General features: G+C 34.2%; 1 protein-coding gene across 1 annotated transcript in view; it reads right to left on the bottom strand.

The window, feature by feature from the left end:
- The window catches only part of LOC111503677 (uncharacterized), a 307933-nt gene that overhangs the window by 15406 nt on the left and 277075 nt on the right, over positions 1-15452 (bottom strand). The window contains 2 exon segments of the mRNA XM_074175244.1: positions 4643-5162; positions 9203-9411. Of these exon segments, the coding sequence (XP_074031345.1) occupies positions 4643-5162; positions 9203-9411 (729 nt within the window).

Below are 15452 nucleotides of genomic sequence, written 5' to 3'. Positions count from 1 at the left end.
TTCATCATAACTTCCCATATTATTTTTCTCTGTTTTCCAAGTAACGTAATTTATTGAATCAAGATATTATTGATATATTTTATTCAACTTGAAACTGATATATTTTCAAAACTAATAAATACAGTTTTTTGTATGATTTTCACTATGAAAGGTTTTACACAAACCGCTATACAATAACTTTCTCAAGCATAAATTAAAAATTCTTGAGAAAGCTATTGTATAGCGAAACACGTGTCGCGGTTTTTGGAAAACCCTTTATAGTGAAAATTATACAATAAACTGTATTGATTAGTTTCAATATAGATTTTCATCAAGTATCAGCCAGTTTTATTCAATTAGATGTATTTTCTTTCAGAAATAATCACTCCTCTGCCTTTCATTATTTCTCCAAACAAAGAATTTCATTACTTTCTGAAATTTTCTACAGTGTTCATTTTTGAAGAATGCATAATTAATGGAGGAGCAAATTCATTTCTATATACGGGTGACATCTAAAAAATTCTAGGTAGAGCTTTTTGTATATTGGTCTGGTTACTTTGAAGCATTATGAAAACTTTACTTTTCGAATCTCAATATTCAGATTAAGTGAAATGGAATTTTAGACTCTGTTTCTTTCTTATTATAGATAACTTGATAAAGATTCTGGACGGAATTTGTCAACTTTGTGTTGACATTGATCATAACTCATTTGACGAATGTATGGTGCTCGATATCTTGACATTTTCTCTACGAATTTTTCATTAATGAACATAAAACATACATGGACAATATATAATACGAAAAGTATTTGTATCAATGAAGGAGACCATCTTTTGAAGATGCTTTTCCAAATTTCATGTCACAATTAGTTTCTTCTCTCAGACTGATAAAAACTACAGGAATAGTATGATTGATGATATGGTTATGGCGAAAGGTTTAGTAATGACATTGATACTTTTCATATATTAGAGAAACTGAAAGAACTACCCACTGAACACCCAATGATTTCATTTCAACATTCCAGTATATCAATCAATGATCAAGTACTCACAGATTTCAGAAAATATTATGCCAGAACAAACAACAGCTGCACTCTATATCGCCGACAACAATCTACTAAAAGTGCTAAAAGCACTCTCTTGATTATCTCCAACCACTCCTGAAACTCCCACGCCCAATCGTGTCACAATTATCCATCGAAATTTCGGCAATTACAAAAGCTATCCAAACATCTATTACTAACGAACTAACAACATTTGAACTCTCAACTATAAAAACGACGTCGAAGTATCACTCTTTACCGACACTGAAAAATCTTAGTCGGTTGAAACTGAACCAGATTTTGTACCGTGAACCTGTTAGAACCCACATGGATCTACCCACAGAAGCATTCTTGTCAAGTATAACGTAAATACGACCACGTATGTTCTCATATAATATCGATTTGTGCGATTTGTGTATAGATAAGGCGATCGAATGAGTTCGATTCAAGTGAAAAGATGCTGGGAACAACTACAGTGATATTGCTATATAAGGTGTCGACTTTTTTTGTGGGGGACTTTATACAGTGTGCCAAAGCCAAATGGAAAATATTCATTATTTTGGTTACTGTACATATTAACAAAATTCGAAAACATGTCAAATGTGAATTATAATTTGACGTTCTTCAACGTGAAAATGCCACCCCTACCCTCAACCCCCTTCGAATTACAGGTACAACCCCCAATTTTTCAAATGGGAAGTATAGGTTTGTGATGTATCGTTTGAAAGGTCTCTTCATTCTCTATTCAGAAATGTTATTGCTTCCAAGTTTGTTGCAACAATCAAGATGAAATAAATTAAGATCGTGTTGAATGTAAAATACGAAAAAGAACTATGGATGTTAACGAAGTAGATGTTCAAAATATTCACCGCGAATGTTTCGGCAACATCCTAATCTCAAATAAAACTGTCTTCCAACATTATTCAACAGGTCAGGCATGACCGACCTAATCGCAAGCATTATTCGTTATTTAAAGTCATTCAAATCTGCAGGTTTAGTTTTGTAAACATTGCTCTTCACATATCCCTATAAAAAGAAAACTAATGATGAAAGATCAGATGATCGCGCGGGCCATTCAATCGATCCTTGATCCACCGATTGAGAAATGTTGTATCGAGATATTGCCGGACATTAACATGGTAATGTGGTGGTGCTCCATCCTGCTGAAACCATATCGTATTCACTGGAACTTGAGGGTTTTCTGGATCAGGATATAAATTTGCTAAACTTGGAATGACAAATAATTATCGCCATTCAATTTGCCCTCAATGAAAAAGGAACCAATGATATGGTTTCCTCCAATTGCTGCCCAAACAATAACCTTTTGAGGGTATTGCGTGAGTTCTTATCTCATCCAGTGAGGATTTTCCGTTGACCAGTAGCGGCAATTTTGCCGATTAGCATGACCGTTAAGAGACAAAGTACACTCATCAGAAAACATAACGTCCTCTAATTGAATGGTATTTTTATCCAACGTGTCCATTATTTGCTGACAAAAATAAGTTCTTCTATCGAAATCGTCTTCCATGAGCTCCTTAGTAGGTATCCGTTTATAGGAATGCACTTTATTTTCATTAAATATGTTTACTTATGATGTATGGCTAATATTTAACGTCATTGGAAAACAGGTCATTGGAAATGTAACAAATATTACCAATTGGAATAATTTTTTCATCAACTCAAAATGAAATGAAAGAAAGGGCTGGAAGGAAATGTCATATAAAAAAATTTCACCAATTTATCCAGGAAAGGCATCTTGAATTGCTTCAACTATTTCTGAGTCTGACGATGAACAATAATGAAACTTTCCATTCAGCATCATCTAAAAACATATTTCAGAAAAAAAAAATAGTTTCAGTTCCTCAAGTGAAACTTCTCGTATTTATGTATATATTGAATATATCTATTCGGTCGGTAGCCGGTCGCACACGTTTCAACTTCTGAGGGTTGTCGTTCGTAGAAGTGTGACACCAGGTTAACGAAAAAACAGATGCCAAACAGATTTTTTCAAACAGATATTTTCCGAAACGGAACCGGAAGAATGGTAATGACCCAAAAAGAGGAGAAGGCGACAATAGTTATGTTCCAAGGGTTATCAGAAGTAATAAGCACCTTTCGAACTCAAGAGCCTAGCCCAATAGTATAGTTCTTATTGAACATACGTTTGATTTCAGAAAAAATTCATTGAAGTATGTGAAGAATTTGCAAGAACTCCAAAAAGCAATTCAAAATTACGGTCGGTAGCCTGTCGTTTCGACGTGGGTGCTGGTGGGTGTTGGTCGGTGGTTCAAGCCCCAGTCTGAACGATCGATTTTCACTTACTATCGTCCAACCCGTGTTAGAAATCACACGTTGAAAGGTAAGACTTCGTTAATCCTTAGTTCGCACAAGTTTTGACTTCGTTCGTAGGAGTGCGACAGCTGGTTGATGGAAAAACGAATTTTGAACAGATTTTTTTTTAAATCGAGAGAAGTCACACTGAAATAATCTAAGATTAGGAAATGTGCCGCAAGCCCTTGCAAAATTTTTGGAGGTTATATGGAACCTTTCGAATATGTATTATTTCTGTAATGCTCAGTAGAAGATGGGTTTCAGCTGCTAGTTTTCCAACCAAATGGTACAAAAGAAGTAAAGGAATAATTCACATCCAACAGGTTGCCCAATAAAACCCGATTTATTTGCATTATAATCCGGGAGGTAGTGTCACTTTTTTATAAGTCATTTTATGCGCAATGCAATTCAATCGATAAAGTAGTTTTCATGTTACGAAATACCAAACCGAGCGTCAGATCGCGCGACCTTAGTGGGTAGAGTCGAAGGAAGCTGCGGAAGATAATCAGTAATTAAAAAAAAGTGATTTTATGGACTCTATAATTTTCACAGTTTATTATTCTCAATGTATATTCAACTAAAAAAGTCGTCAGACCCTGATCTGCGGGTGGATTGTTGCAAGCTTGGTTCATTTCCTATAAATTGTTCCTCCATTCATTCTGATATCACGATTCGTTTCAAATCTATGAATTAATAGAAGCATTGTATTTTCTTTAAGTATTCTTGATCTGCAACGATCAAGCATGCTCCTTAGATGCAAATCCTGTTCAGCATGTTATGAACTAACTTAGATAGCCGCTTGAGAATGGAATGCCGCGGAAAATGGAAGCTATTGTCAAAGCTGGAGGAAGCAACACCCGAATAGCGCAAAATTATTTTCTTGTTTTGTTTCTCAGCAATTTTTCCATAATTGTGGAGAATGAAGATCACGCAGAGGAAAAGAAATACTTTTCTCAATAATTTATAAATTTGAAACAAATCGTGATGAATGGAGAAATGGATAATTTCAAGTGACATACAAAAGCTGTATTTTACCACACAGTGTCTTGAATCTAGATGATAGAAACATAACTATGTTTCCCTCTCATGATGAGCATAAGTCGGGCCTTATCAGGTATTTGATGTCCATCAAAATGGGATGAATATCTTTCCATATTTTAAAAACTTCTCAAAATTGGGCTAGAAATAAAAAAGCTAGCCATGATTGAAATATACAAACATATTAAGGTGGCCGTTTTCATGCACCTGATTGTCCAGTATTCATTCGAATACACACAGATACACACGTACCTGCAACACCCAAGCTAGTGGTTGACTTAGAATGCGACGACATCTTGGACAAATTGGTTGTACTATGACTGTGTAACTTGGACATCCTCTCCATATCCCCACCGCCGACAAAAGCGGATTTTGGTCTTCTTGGTAGTGACGTATTGCAATGCTCGCTTAGCACGGAAGCCTCGTGGTATCCGGAACTATCCGAACTGTTCCTCGAGTGACAGATGACAAGTCCGTTGTCGAGCCTTCTCGACTGCAGTTCGCTCACTTCGGAAACCGTACTCGGTGGTTTCTCTTCGGAATTTCTTCGGCTCTCCTCGGAGTTTCTTCGGCTGTTTTCGGCCTGTTGCGGAGGTTTTGGAGCCGGCCGTCGCTTTCTTTGCGGCGGTTTGGGACGATCCGGTGGAGGATCCTTCTTTGGGGGGGTAAGAATCTTCTGCTGGACGCCAGGGGGCGTTACTGACCTTGAATCGTCGCTGTGGGTTGGTGAGATGGAGCGGGTGTCGCTGGATATCGAGCCTGATCCCATGCTCTGGAATATAAAATGAGGATTGTAATAATAATAAGCCATTCAGAAAGTGAAAGCAACTAGAGGCTGACTTTTGACCAGAGGAGATCGGATGTCAGTCTTGCTGAAGTGTCCGTCAATAAGTTGAGGACCACTCCGGAGGAGCGGGGGTGGATGGACGAGATGAGATATTCTGCACGCAGTGACCGTGTGAAGAAGATTTCAACTCAGAACACTCACCCCGGAAGGGGCATTGGGGAGGAGGGGGACGGGAATAAGCCACTACATAGAAGCTGAAGAACATGAGAAGTCTTTGAACATATGTGAATGATATAACCAAACGTTAACGAATCGAAGGAGGGAGAGTTTTATTTTATACCTGAAACTTATTCAAATTTATCACTGAATAACAGTTATATGAAACTACAATCTAGTATGCACAGAAAAGTAGTTTTGATACATATAAAATATTGTTTGGTAACTGTTTTCCAAGCCTCTTCACAGTACCTTACTACACCAAATCCGATTTTCACAAATATCATTTTAGTAGTGAATAAACTACTGGGAGCTAGTTCTTTCACTCAAATTTAATTAAACATATGAGCTATGTAAATGAGAAAAGTTCAACATACTCAAATCATCTTTTAAAAGAAAAACATATTTCAAACGGAGGTTTCAAAATTTTATACATAGAAAACAAAAGTCCAAAGCTGAATCATTTGTATGTAAATGAATGTAAATGAATAAACTTGAAAATTCATACATTTCACTGTATGACCAACTGGATTTGAATAGATCCCCATTACTGAATTTGTTTTCTTAGAAATCCATGTTATCCTAGTCTCTGTAGACATATTAATACAGATGTAGAATTGATATAATATGATCTAGGTTCTAGGTAATCATAATTGAAGATATATCCGAAATATTTTCTGTAGAGTAGAGAGGGTGAGTGTAGGCCCACAGCACTTAGGCCACATGTGACCCATTGTACATCCTCCCAAGGAGTTGTTCTCCTAGGTCATGGTCCATCCTGTCCTTTGCAGTAAGATGGACAGGTCTCTGGAAGATATCTCCTTCATATTGGCAGGTGTAGGCTGAGACTCGCCGAACCCACACTCTCTAATTGACGATAACTCCGGACATTCGCATAGGCATGCCTGACAGTTTCATCTTCCTGTTCACACATCCTGCATAGAGGTTTGTCCACTAGCCCCATATTATGGAGGTGTTTCCTCAGTTGACAGTGGCCACTCAGAAATCCTACTATCAAGCGTAGATTTGTCCTGGTCATAGCCAGATATTTCTTCGGCGCCAGCTTCCCAGGGTCGCCCAAAGTGATCCTGGCAAGACTGCATCCTTTGATTCCATCCCATCTCTTTACGGATTGAGTATGGGTATGACGTTTGGCTAGTTCCGCAATTGTCGAAGTCGTCAGGTCGTAGGTGCCACTGAGTCCTATAATTCTTAGTCCAGCCGCTACCTTGGCTAAAGAGTCGGCAATGCTCATAAGCCACATATGCTTCTTTTGCTGTACTCTGAGAGTTTCATATTATCTTCGTGTAGAGGATAGTACCAAGTTATTTCACCTCTTCAGGGAAGTTTAATCCGAGGTATATAAAAACAGATGCTGTAGGTAATTACGATCGAGTATGTAGTAGGTACTTCTCACTGGTGATTACGTAGGGTATATAAAAATTAGAGTAATAGAATTAGGGTTCAGTATGTTATTCACTTCGAAAAAGATATTCTAATTGCGAAAACTGTCGTGATATTTTTAAAAGTGAAGTCTGTGAAGATTAAAGTTTTAAGTGTAGTTTGTGAAACCACTATGGTGTTCATCAACTAACGGCCAAGTCAATCAGAAAATTCCTAAATATATTGTTAATAACACATAGAACTACCTTCAGGTAGCGTAAAGAGGCCATTCAGAAAATCGAGTTATCATTATTCGCAACCGTTCAACTGTATTCCCGGAAAAACCGGATAGATTGTACATCCAGGACACAGTTGGTGGTTTAACAAATTTCAAATGTGTTGTGACAGTGTATTTGTGACAGTTACATATGTTTTTGTTTGTTCTACAGATCTGAATATACACTAAGTATTTTACAGAAACTACAATTTTTCAAGATTTACATAAAAAATCACAACGTCATTTGGTTGATCGAATAGGGTCTAAAATATAATATAAAGTGACAACTTATAAATATGACTTTATCTAACTTTCAATATAATGTATTTCAACTAAATGGATCTTACTGATTTAGCGAAAAAATATGAAAATGAATGAAGAAACTAGTTTTTGTGTGAATATTACTATGAGAAATGTGGAAATATGTCCAGTAGTATCCAAGACATTTTCCAAAAAATAAGTGTTCAGTTGAAGAAGATTGAAAATACATTGATTTTTTGAAGGCAGTATACATAGATATTCTTTTGAATTACACCGTCAATAGACACGCTGCTTCCATCAATGAAACCGACTTGGCTCTTTCCATAAGACGAAAATATTACAATAGTTTCTGTTGGGAGTTTAGAAGCTATGCTAGAGGGGTTAGTCTCAGTCTTAGTCTTAGAGATATTCTTCGGTTTACTTTGGGAGCACGTTGAATAAAAAGTTATACAACATGGAAGCTAGTCGTTCGGTATGTGTATCTCTCAGTACAGCCACACTTTTCTAATTCTTGAAAAAGGCTTCAAACTCGAAGCCGAAACGTCGAACAATGTAAAACTCTGAGCGCGGTTCAACCCGAAACTCGGATGTTCAAATTTCTAAACGCGGAAACCTATTCTATTAGTATACCTATCTGGAGAGGTTTCGAAGACTTTAACCATCTTCATTATCAAACCTACGATCAATGTGATGTTATTAGTGTCAAAAATAATAGTATCAAAAGTGGAATTATAAATACACATTATAATGTTTTGATTTGAATAGGTTGGATAAACAAAATAGATGGTCTTTAAAACGTCACCAGATGATAGATATCCATTTAAATATGCAAAGTTGCATGAATTCAAACTACTGACCAATTAGATTTTTTTTTCAGAAACCTATTTTATCAAATGCAGTGATTCTTTGCCCTTTCTACAATTGTTTTTTTGTTAAAAATATTCTGAATATTTTATAGATCTTTAGAAGTTAACAATCCTAAATAAAAGACTATCTCAAATACAAATTGTTCTGAATGAAATATCTAAATAAAATTAATTTTCACGATATTTCAATTGTCTTCGCATCATACATTGAAAAGTTTATAATAATATCCCCAGTTCGACGCCTATCGATACTATATTTAAATCAATCTGACAAACAGCGTCAGCCGCCTCTTTTGAAGTTATTTATCACAAGTCACTATTTCAATGGCTTCTTAGCGGCGTCCTCAAGGGGCATAGCGGGTAGAAATATCTCAGTGACCCTATGGATAAATTGCAGTGCCACTTGCTTGGGACGACGGTGTTTCTTTCTTTCATGTACCGACATGTTTGCATTCTTGAAATTCTTTCACTCTCAGATAATACCGAAGGGACTATACAGTCTGTTATTCACATATTCAATTTTTGTTTAATTTCATTGTGGCTGAACGTACAAAAAAACTCAGCTCAATATTTCCAGAATAAAGAATATTCCACAACACCGGAACGGCAACATTCTTCTGGACATGCATTTCACCAACATGGTTGGCGTTTTCAGAAGATGAAGTGCACTCTGTTACCTCAGTCTTCATCTTCTAAAGACGCCTACTTGGTTGGTGAAACACGCATCGAGAAGAGTGTTGCAGTTATTGAGTTGGGTAACAGTACCTGTTTTGGATTTATTCTACACCAGACGGTCCAGTTTTACGTTAAACTCAAAATTTGACCAGCTTTGTACGATAATCTAATGAAATTAGTGTAGAAGTTATAGAAAACATTGAAGAAAATGTTTACGAATGCTCTGATAGCCACGGACTCATTTCCAAATTGACACTCTACCAATTAACACTGATCACATGATTTATCATTTGTTTACACTGGTAAATCACTGCTTGCAACCACGACAAATGCAATTTTCCACTCACCGATTTTCCCCTGCGAAAAATCAAGTTGAAAACACCACCCCCGGTCTTGTTGTGCATTTGTTTTCTCTCCTCCTCTTTTCTCAGCGCCATGATATCGCTTGTGGAAAACGCTTGATTGAGACTAACCGTTCCTTTCGAAACTACGTAGATTTCTATTATCTGATAATCACTCAGAGTTGACTTAGGATCCAGCGCCTCATCTAGGTTACCTGTAATTGAAAAATGTTTCTTATGTGTGAGCGAAAGAAAGTGTTTGGAGATGCCACTGAAGTGAAACGCAAGAAAAGTAAAGTGCCTTGGATTGTTTTTATTGAATTCGTAATGCAATATAGTCAATGGAAGGAAGTACTGAATGGAAGCAATTCACTTATTTATATCTTAATTATTCCACGAAACTAGAAATAGTGGCAAAGTTCTAATATATAAAGTCGATTGTCATTGAACAGAAGTCATAAAATTCATGAGAAGTCATGAAATAGTGGCTATTTGGGCGAAAGGCAAAGTCACATTTCACGCACACAGTCACACACACATTTTTTTTCAGTACTATATATCTTGGCTCTGAATTCGTGATTTACATGGTGTACTGCATATTTTTGAGTAACAATTAGGTGAAACTGACAACGTTATCAGTGTATCTCTTAAAATAGACTGATTTGACAGTCTAGATTCATTGAGGTCTTGTTATCTGTAAAATTAACTGTTGGCGACGATAACTTTATTAGATACTGATCATTAATCAAGTTCAAAACCTGAAACTTGATTAAAAATAAAATTCATGTAACGAATCATTATTTACATAGTTTCTCTTGAGTTTTGAACAATGTGAAATATCGTGTAGAAATTCTACTGTAAATTTGGTGAATCGTGAATTTCAAGTTTTGTAATCATGCAGGTATAATCATAATTAATATTTATATACGCTGTCTGTTCAAAAAATAAGATGAATTTTGATTTTTCTCATAAATATTCATGTATTCATCAATTTCTATTTTGTCCCCTTCAGAGAAGTCCCCCTCAGACTTGTACCAGCATTTTTTCCAATCCTCGGAGCAGTTCTAGTATGCACTTTTTGGTGTGTCACTGACCAGTGACAAGTTAACCTTATTTTTTGAACAGTCACTTATATCCTATTATCAAATGAAATACGGGTATGACAATTGAATCAAAGATGGGATGAATGCTCCAATATAAAGGTTATTTATTCGTTATTCTTTAATTCTAACAGTGAAAGTAACTAGTTTCAATTCAATGCCACAAAAACCCAGGCATCAGTTTTCTCCAAGATTTATTTATTTATTTATTTATTTATTTATTATCCACACAAGCTATTACAGCCTAATTACATGGATAAAAAAATTGAAGTTCATATAATCCTTGAAATACTTATGAATATATAAAACTAATAAAATAATAAAATATGTACCAGAATTGTAGAGGGAAATACTGCTTAAAAAGGTAAATTTAACATATTTTCCAAAATTTTTTGGCGGAATGCTGATTGGGAAAGTGTCCAATCAAGATCTATTGATATATTCAAACTATTGACTAACTTTAGTAAGGATATTAGTGGTGCTTTCGTTGCGGTAATTACGGTTGGAATATTAAACATGAGCGAAAATCGGGTGCGACGAGGAGGTACGTAAAATGGTAACGTACTGAGAATTTCTGAAGTATCAATGTTGTTATTCAAGAGTTTATGCATGAATATCATTGCTGATAATTGGCGTCGCTGTTCTAAAGACCTTGTTGAGTTATAGTTTGGCCACCTGTGATGTCGCTTAAAAAATAGATACCTCAAGAATTTGTTCTGAATTTTTTCTAGTTCTTTCATATAGGTTTGGTACTCCGCAAACCAAATAATAGAAGCAAACTCCAATTTCGGTCTTACTAACGAAAAATAAAGTAATTTAATAATGTCTATATTAGAGAATGAAGAAGTTTGTCTGATTACAAAACCCAACATTCGACTACCAGATTTCATAATATCTCGTATATGATCAGCAAATGAGAATTGTGTATTATACCTCAATCCAAGATCTTTAGTATCAGTTTTTCTTTCAAGAACCACACCATCAATCTCATAACTAAATATGATTGGCTCCTTTATGCGAGTTATTGAGATGACTGAACATTTATTGAGATTGAAGTATAATTTATTCTTCAAACTCCAATCTAAAATGTTATTTATATCCCTTTGCAGATATGTACAGTCTCGGACTGTTTGCACTGATTTAAAGACTTTCAAATCATCAGCAAAAAGAAGACAGTCCGAATATTTCAGTGTTGATGGTAAATCATTGATGAAAATTATGAATAAAAGTGGACCTAGATTTGATCCTTGTGGTATACCTGACCTAGCTGGAAATTTATCCGAAATTTTTCCATTATGTTTGACAATGAGAAATCGATTTTGAAGATAATTTTTCGTTAGTTCTAGAAAGTTTCTTGAAATTCCATATTTACTAAGCTTTTCTATCAAAATATCATGATGAACCTGATCAAAAGCTTTACAAAAATCAGTGAAAGCAAATAAATTTGTATTGATAGACTTTTTTCTCATAAATCCATGTTGTTTAGGTACTGTATATTTGATACATGTTTCCGAACCGGATAATAATATCAGGTCAGACAATTCAGCTTTCTGCTTCGATAGGTTTGTTGGGGGTTGAAATAGACACCAGAAAAAGACCATCCGCCTGATAGCATAATCAACAAGTTCAAAAACATGAAAAATAGAGATAAAGGTCCTAAAAATATGAGCGATAGCTCATTCGATTCGAAATCACCTCTAGAAAAATGTTTTCGAAGGATTTTGGTGCAGGTAAAAAATTGCAATTGTTATTAACAAAATAAAATTTAAAAAAAATGGTATTTTGTTTTTCGTTAATAACTGGAAAAATATTATTATTTGAGCAATTTTGAAAAAAGCTCGATGAAGAGGGGGAAACTTCCGATAAAAAAAATCCCGATTCACGAAACTCTATCTCCATTATTTATAAATTTGATTTGACGTTGAAAATAGGGTTCCGCGCGGCTGCTATGGCATGCGCACGCTGTCGCCTAAAGAGAGTATCAAAAAAAAAATACTTTTTTTGAACATAAAATGTCATTTTGAAAATAAAAAAAAAATTAGTATCACCTGAATGAATCGAGTCCCGTAGAAAAAAAAAGTTTCATCACCATTTTTCAAAAAGTTATTTAATTGTTAACTAACAAAAATTTTCCCAATCTCCGTTGGCATAAATAATGAGATAAAAGGTATAAATAATTGGCCTATAAATTTTACACTCCGTGTAGCCTTTTTGGGATATATATATATATATATATATATATATATATATATATATATATATATATATATATATATATATGTATATGATTTTTTTCAACTATTGCAAAATGGAATATCAAAAAATTGTTGATTAAATTTTTTTTTCAATTGATATTTAGCTGTCTGTTTTCACATTGAACAATGGCAGTTATTACATAGCATATGCATTTTTTACGTAATTTGTTTATTACATTGTTTTAAACAAATAAATAGAGAAATTCAATATTTTTTAAAAATATTTTTTTGCTATTTTGTTGTCTAGAGATAATTATGAATTATATTTTTTGATTTTAATTTTTAATTGTTTGAAACCAATTTTTAAAAAATTCGATTGTTTAAATAATTAGTTAAGAAATAATTTTCTTTCAAAAATCATAATTTACACTTTTCAATAGTTTGGCAAAAAAATATTTATTATCCAATTGTTCATTATTTTAACAATTTGTTATAAACAAATATTGACCGACGTTATATTTTTTTTCTTAAGCAGAAAAAAATTATAAAAACAGCTATATATAAAGAAAGTGCCATAAAAAATACGGTTTTATATCGAGGAAAAATTAGACGAGCCTTATATCTGATTTACGTTTACACGGCATCGTGAAAACAAATTTCTAACAACCGATGTTACTGAAACCAACATCAATGCTTGTGTGTACCAACTTCCATCGAAAGTTATCGAAACGGTTCGGTAATGCTGATCCAAAAAATTGATTCACTCCTAATGACTGTAGGTATAAACAAACAAAATTTTATTTGTTTGAAGTGACAGAAAGTGAAATTTCTGTCGAAATGGTGGCTAATCGAACAAGATATTTGGTATGAAGATGAGACCTCTGCCCGCCTGTTCAAAAATTGATTGTTAATGAATTTAAATAAAGCAAAAAGATCATTCAAATATATTTTCACTCAGCAGCACCAGTTGCATATATGCAGATAAGTTTTAGAACTATAAAATGTTATTCGTTAATCAAAATACAAATTTTCGGTTTCATTCGAGAAAAAGTATATATTTTCAGAATATATGACACGAACACCAGAAAGTATTCTTACCATTACAAAATGTAGAGCGATTTTTATAACAATGAATGTCTCAAGCTCGTGTCTCTGTTAAGAAGCAGAACCTGCATCAGGAGAGGAAAAAAATATTTCCTTGAGTCGGTCGTCATATGCATAAATTCGAATAGTGATTTCAGAAAGAAAGCTCTACATGGTTATCAGATGCTCTCATATGTCTTCGGTCATTAAATTGGGAAACTTGAACTTGGTATATCAGACTACTTCAATATCTTCTCATTAGATCTCAGTATTTAGCAGAAACTTAGCAGGTCGAAACATGGTCATTGACATTATGAAAACCAGTTCTTATGCCAATTAGTTCATTGGAGTTTTATCCCAACACCAAACAGTTATTTTCAACACCTCGATACGTGTTTCAATCACCAAGTGATCAATATTCCTCTTGAAGATGATCACTTGGTGGTCGAAACATGAGTCGAGGTGTTGAAAATAATGGTTTGATGCTGAGATAAGACTCCAGTAATATTCATTACTACAACAAAGGTTCCAAACAGTGCATCACAAGCCAATTAGTTTGTGAAACACAGTTCATGAATGGAACGAAAAAGAAACGATTGTTGACAGTTTCAAAAATCAAAGTGAATACCCAAGAAAAGCCATAAAGTACGCCTCGAGGATCCATCCAAAGTACTCGGCAAATGATCTAACATACTACAGTTATCAAACGATATCTTTCAAACGCCACATCCACTTTTTCTCGCCATGAGTAACAGCGAGGCAGAAAAAAAGTGGAATTATTGTTATTAGATACCATGAACCTGGTGTACGTACGAGATTTCCCAACAACATAATTTATAGCGTTGTGTAATTAGATGATTATAAACTTCACGGTGAATTAATCTCAAGCAATATTCATATTTAGAAATAGATAACTTGATACATGTAAAACAAAGAAATCACCTCCATTAACAATAAAATACGTTCCAGTAATTTTTGAGGTATTAGATGACGTTGAACTTGAACATATACAGGGTGTTCCTTAATAACATGAATTTATAGTGGGTCAATTTGGAAAAAGAATACACATGAATATATATCCTATAGTACACAACTTTTGGAATATAGAGTGTTCGAGTTTCGAGGCAAACATCGTTATATGACAACTCATGGTGAGATTGAGGTATGACACAACATTTTTTTTAAACGTAGTACCTATATGTATCTCTGTTTCAAAGGCATATTCTGCTGTATCACAATTCTCTATTCTGTCGCCTCTTCAAAGAGGCGGCTTTTCCTTGAAGTGAAAGTAAAGTTTTTTATAGAGGGGTCATTTTAAATCATTGCATAATATTCACGTCACTTTGGGTTATTCAATTAATGATATTTTTTTCCAACATTGTCAAAATATTATCGACATTTTACGCAGGAATATTACTTTTCTATTAGATTAGAAAGATTGGATCACATAATAGTCCAATCTGAAATTTATTCATATTCCAAACACTTCTTTCAGGAAAGTGATTATTAATTCCGGCAAAAAAATTTCTGCAAAATTATCTTAACAGTTCATTAGCATATTTTATTAAATATATATTAGCAAATCGAATCATGAAGAATATTGATTCAAATTATTCAATTCAGGTTGAAAAATTATTCGTGTTTTTTGATAATATTTGTTTATAATTCTCAGCAGTTGCCAAAATGAGCAAATCAGATAACTCAAAATTTTTGACCTCAACTGAAATACTATTTCAATATTCGAAAGATTAAGACTGCAAATACATTTGTTCGGAGTGATAAGAATTCTTACTCAAATAAAAAAGTCGGAGTTCAATCTGAGGATCATTAGTAGGTATACTACTCCTGAAGATCGTGATATAAAAATATAAACACCTA

Source organism: Leptinotarsa decemlineata, unplaced genomic scaffold (assembly GCF_025532065.1).
Source record: "Leptinotarsa decemlineata unplaced genomic scaffold, Ldec_3_MD MMD2_tig00000882_RagTag_RagTag, whole genome shotgun sequence".
Lineage (NCBI taxonomy): Eukaryota > Metazoa > Arthropoda > Insecta > Coleoptera > Chrysomelidae > Leptinotarsa > Leptinotarsa decemlineata.
This window is presented reverse-complemented; position numbering and strand designations above follow the sequence as displayed.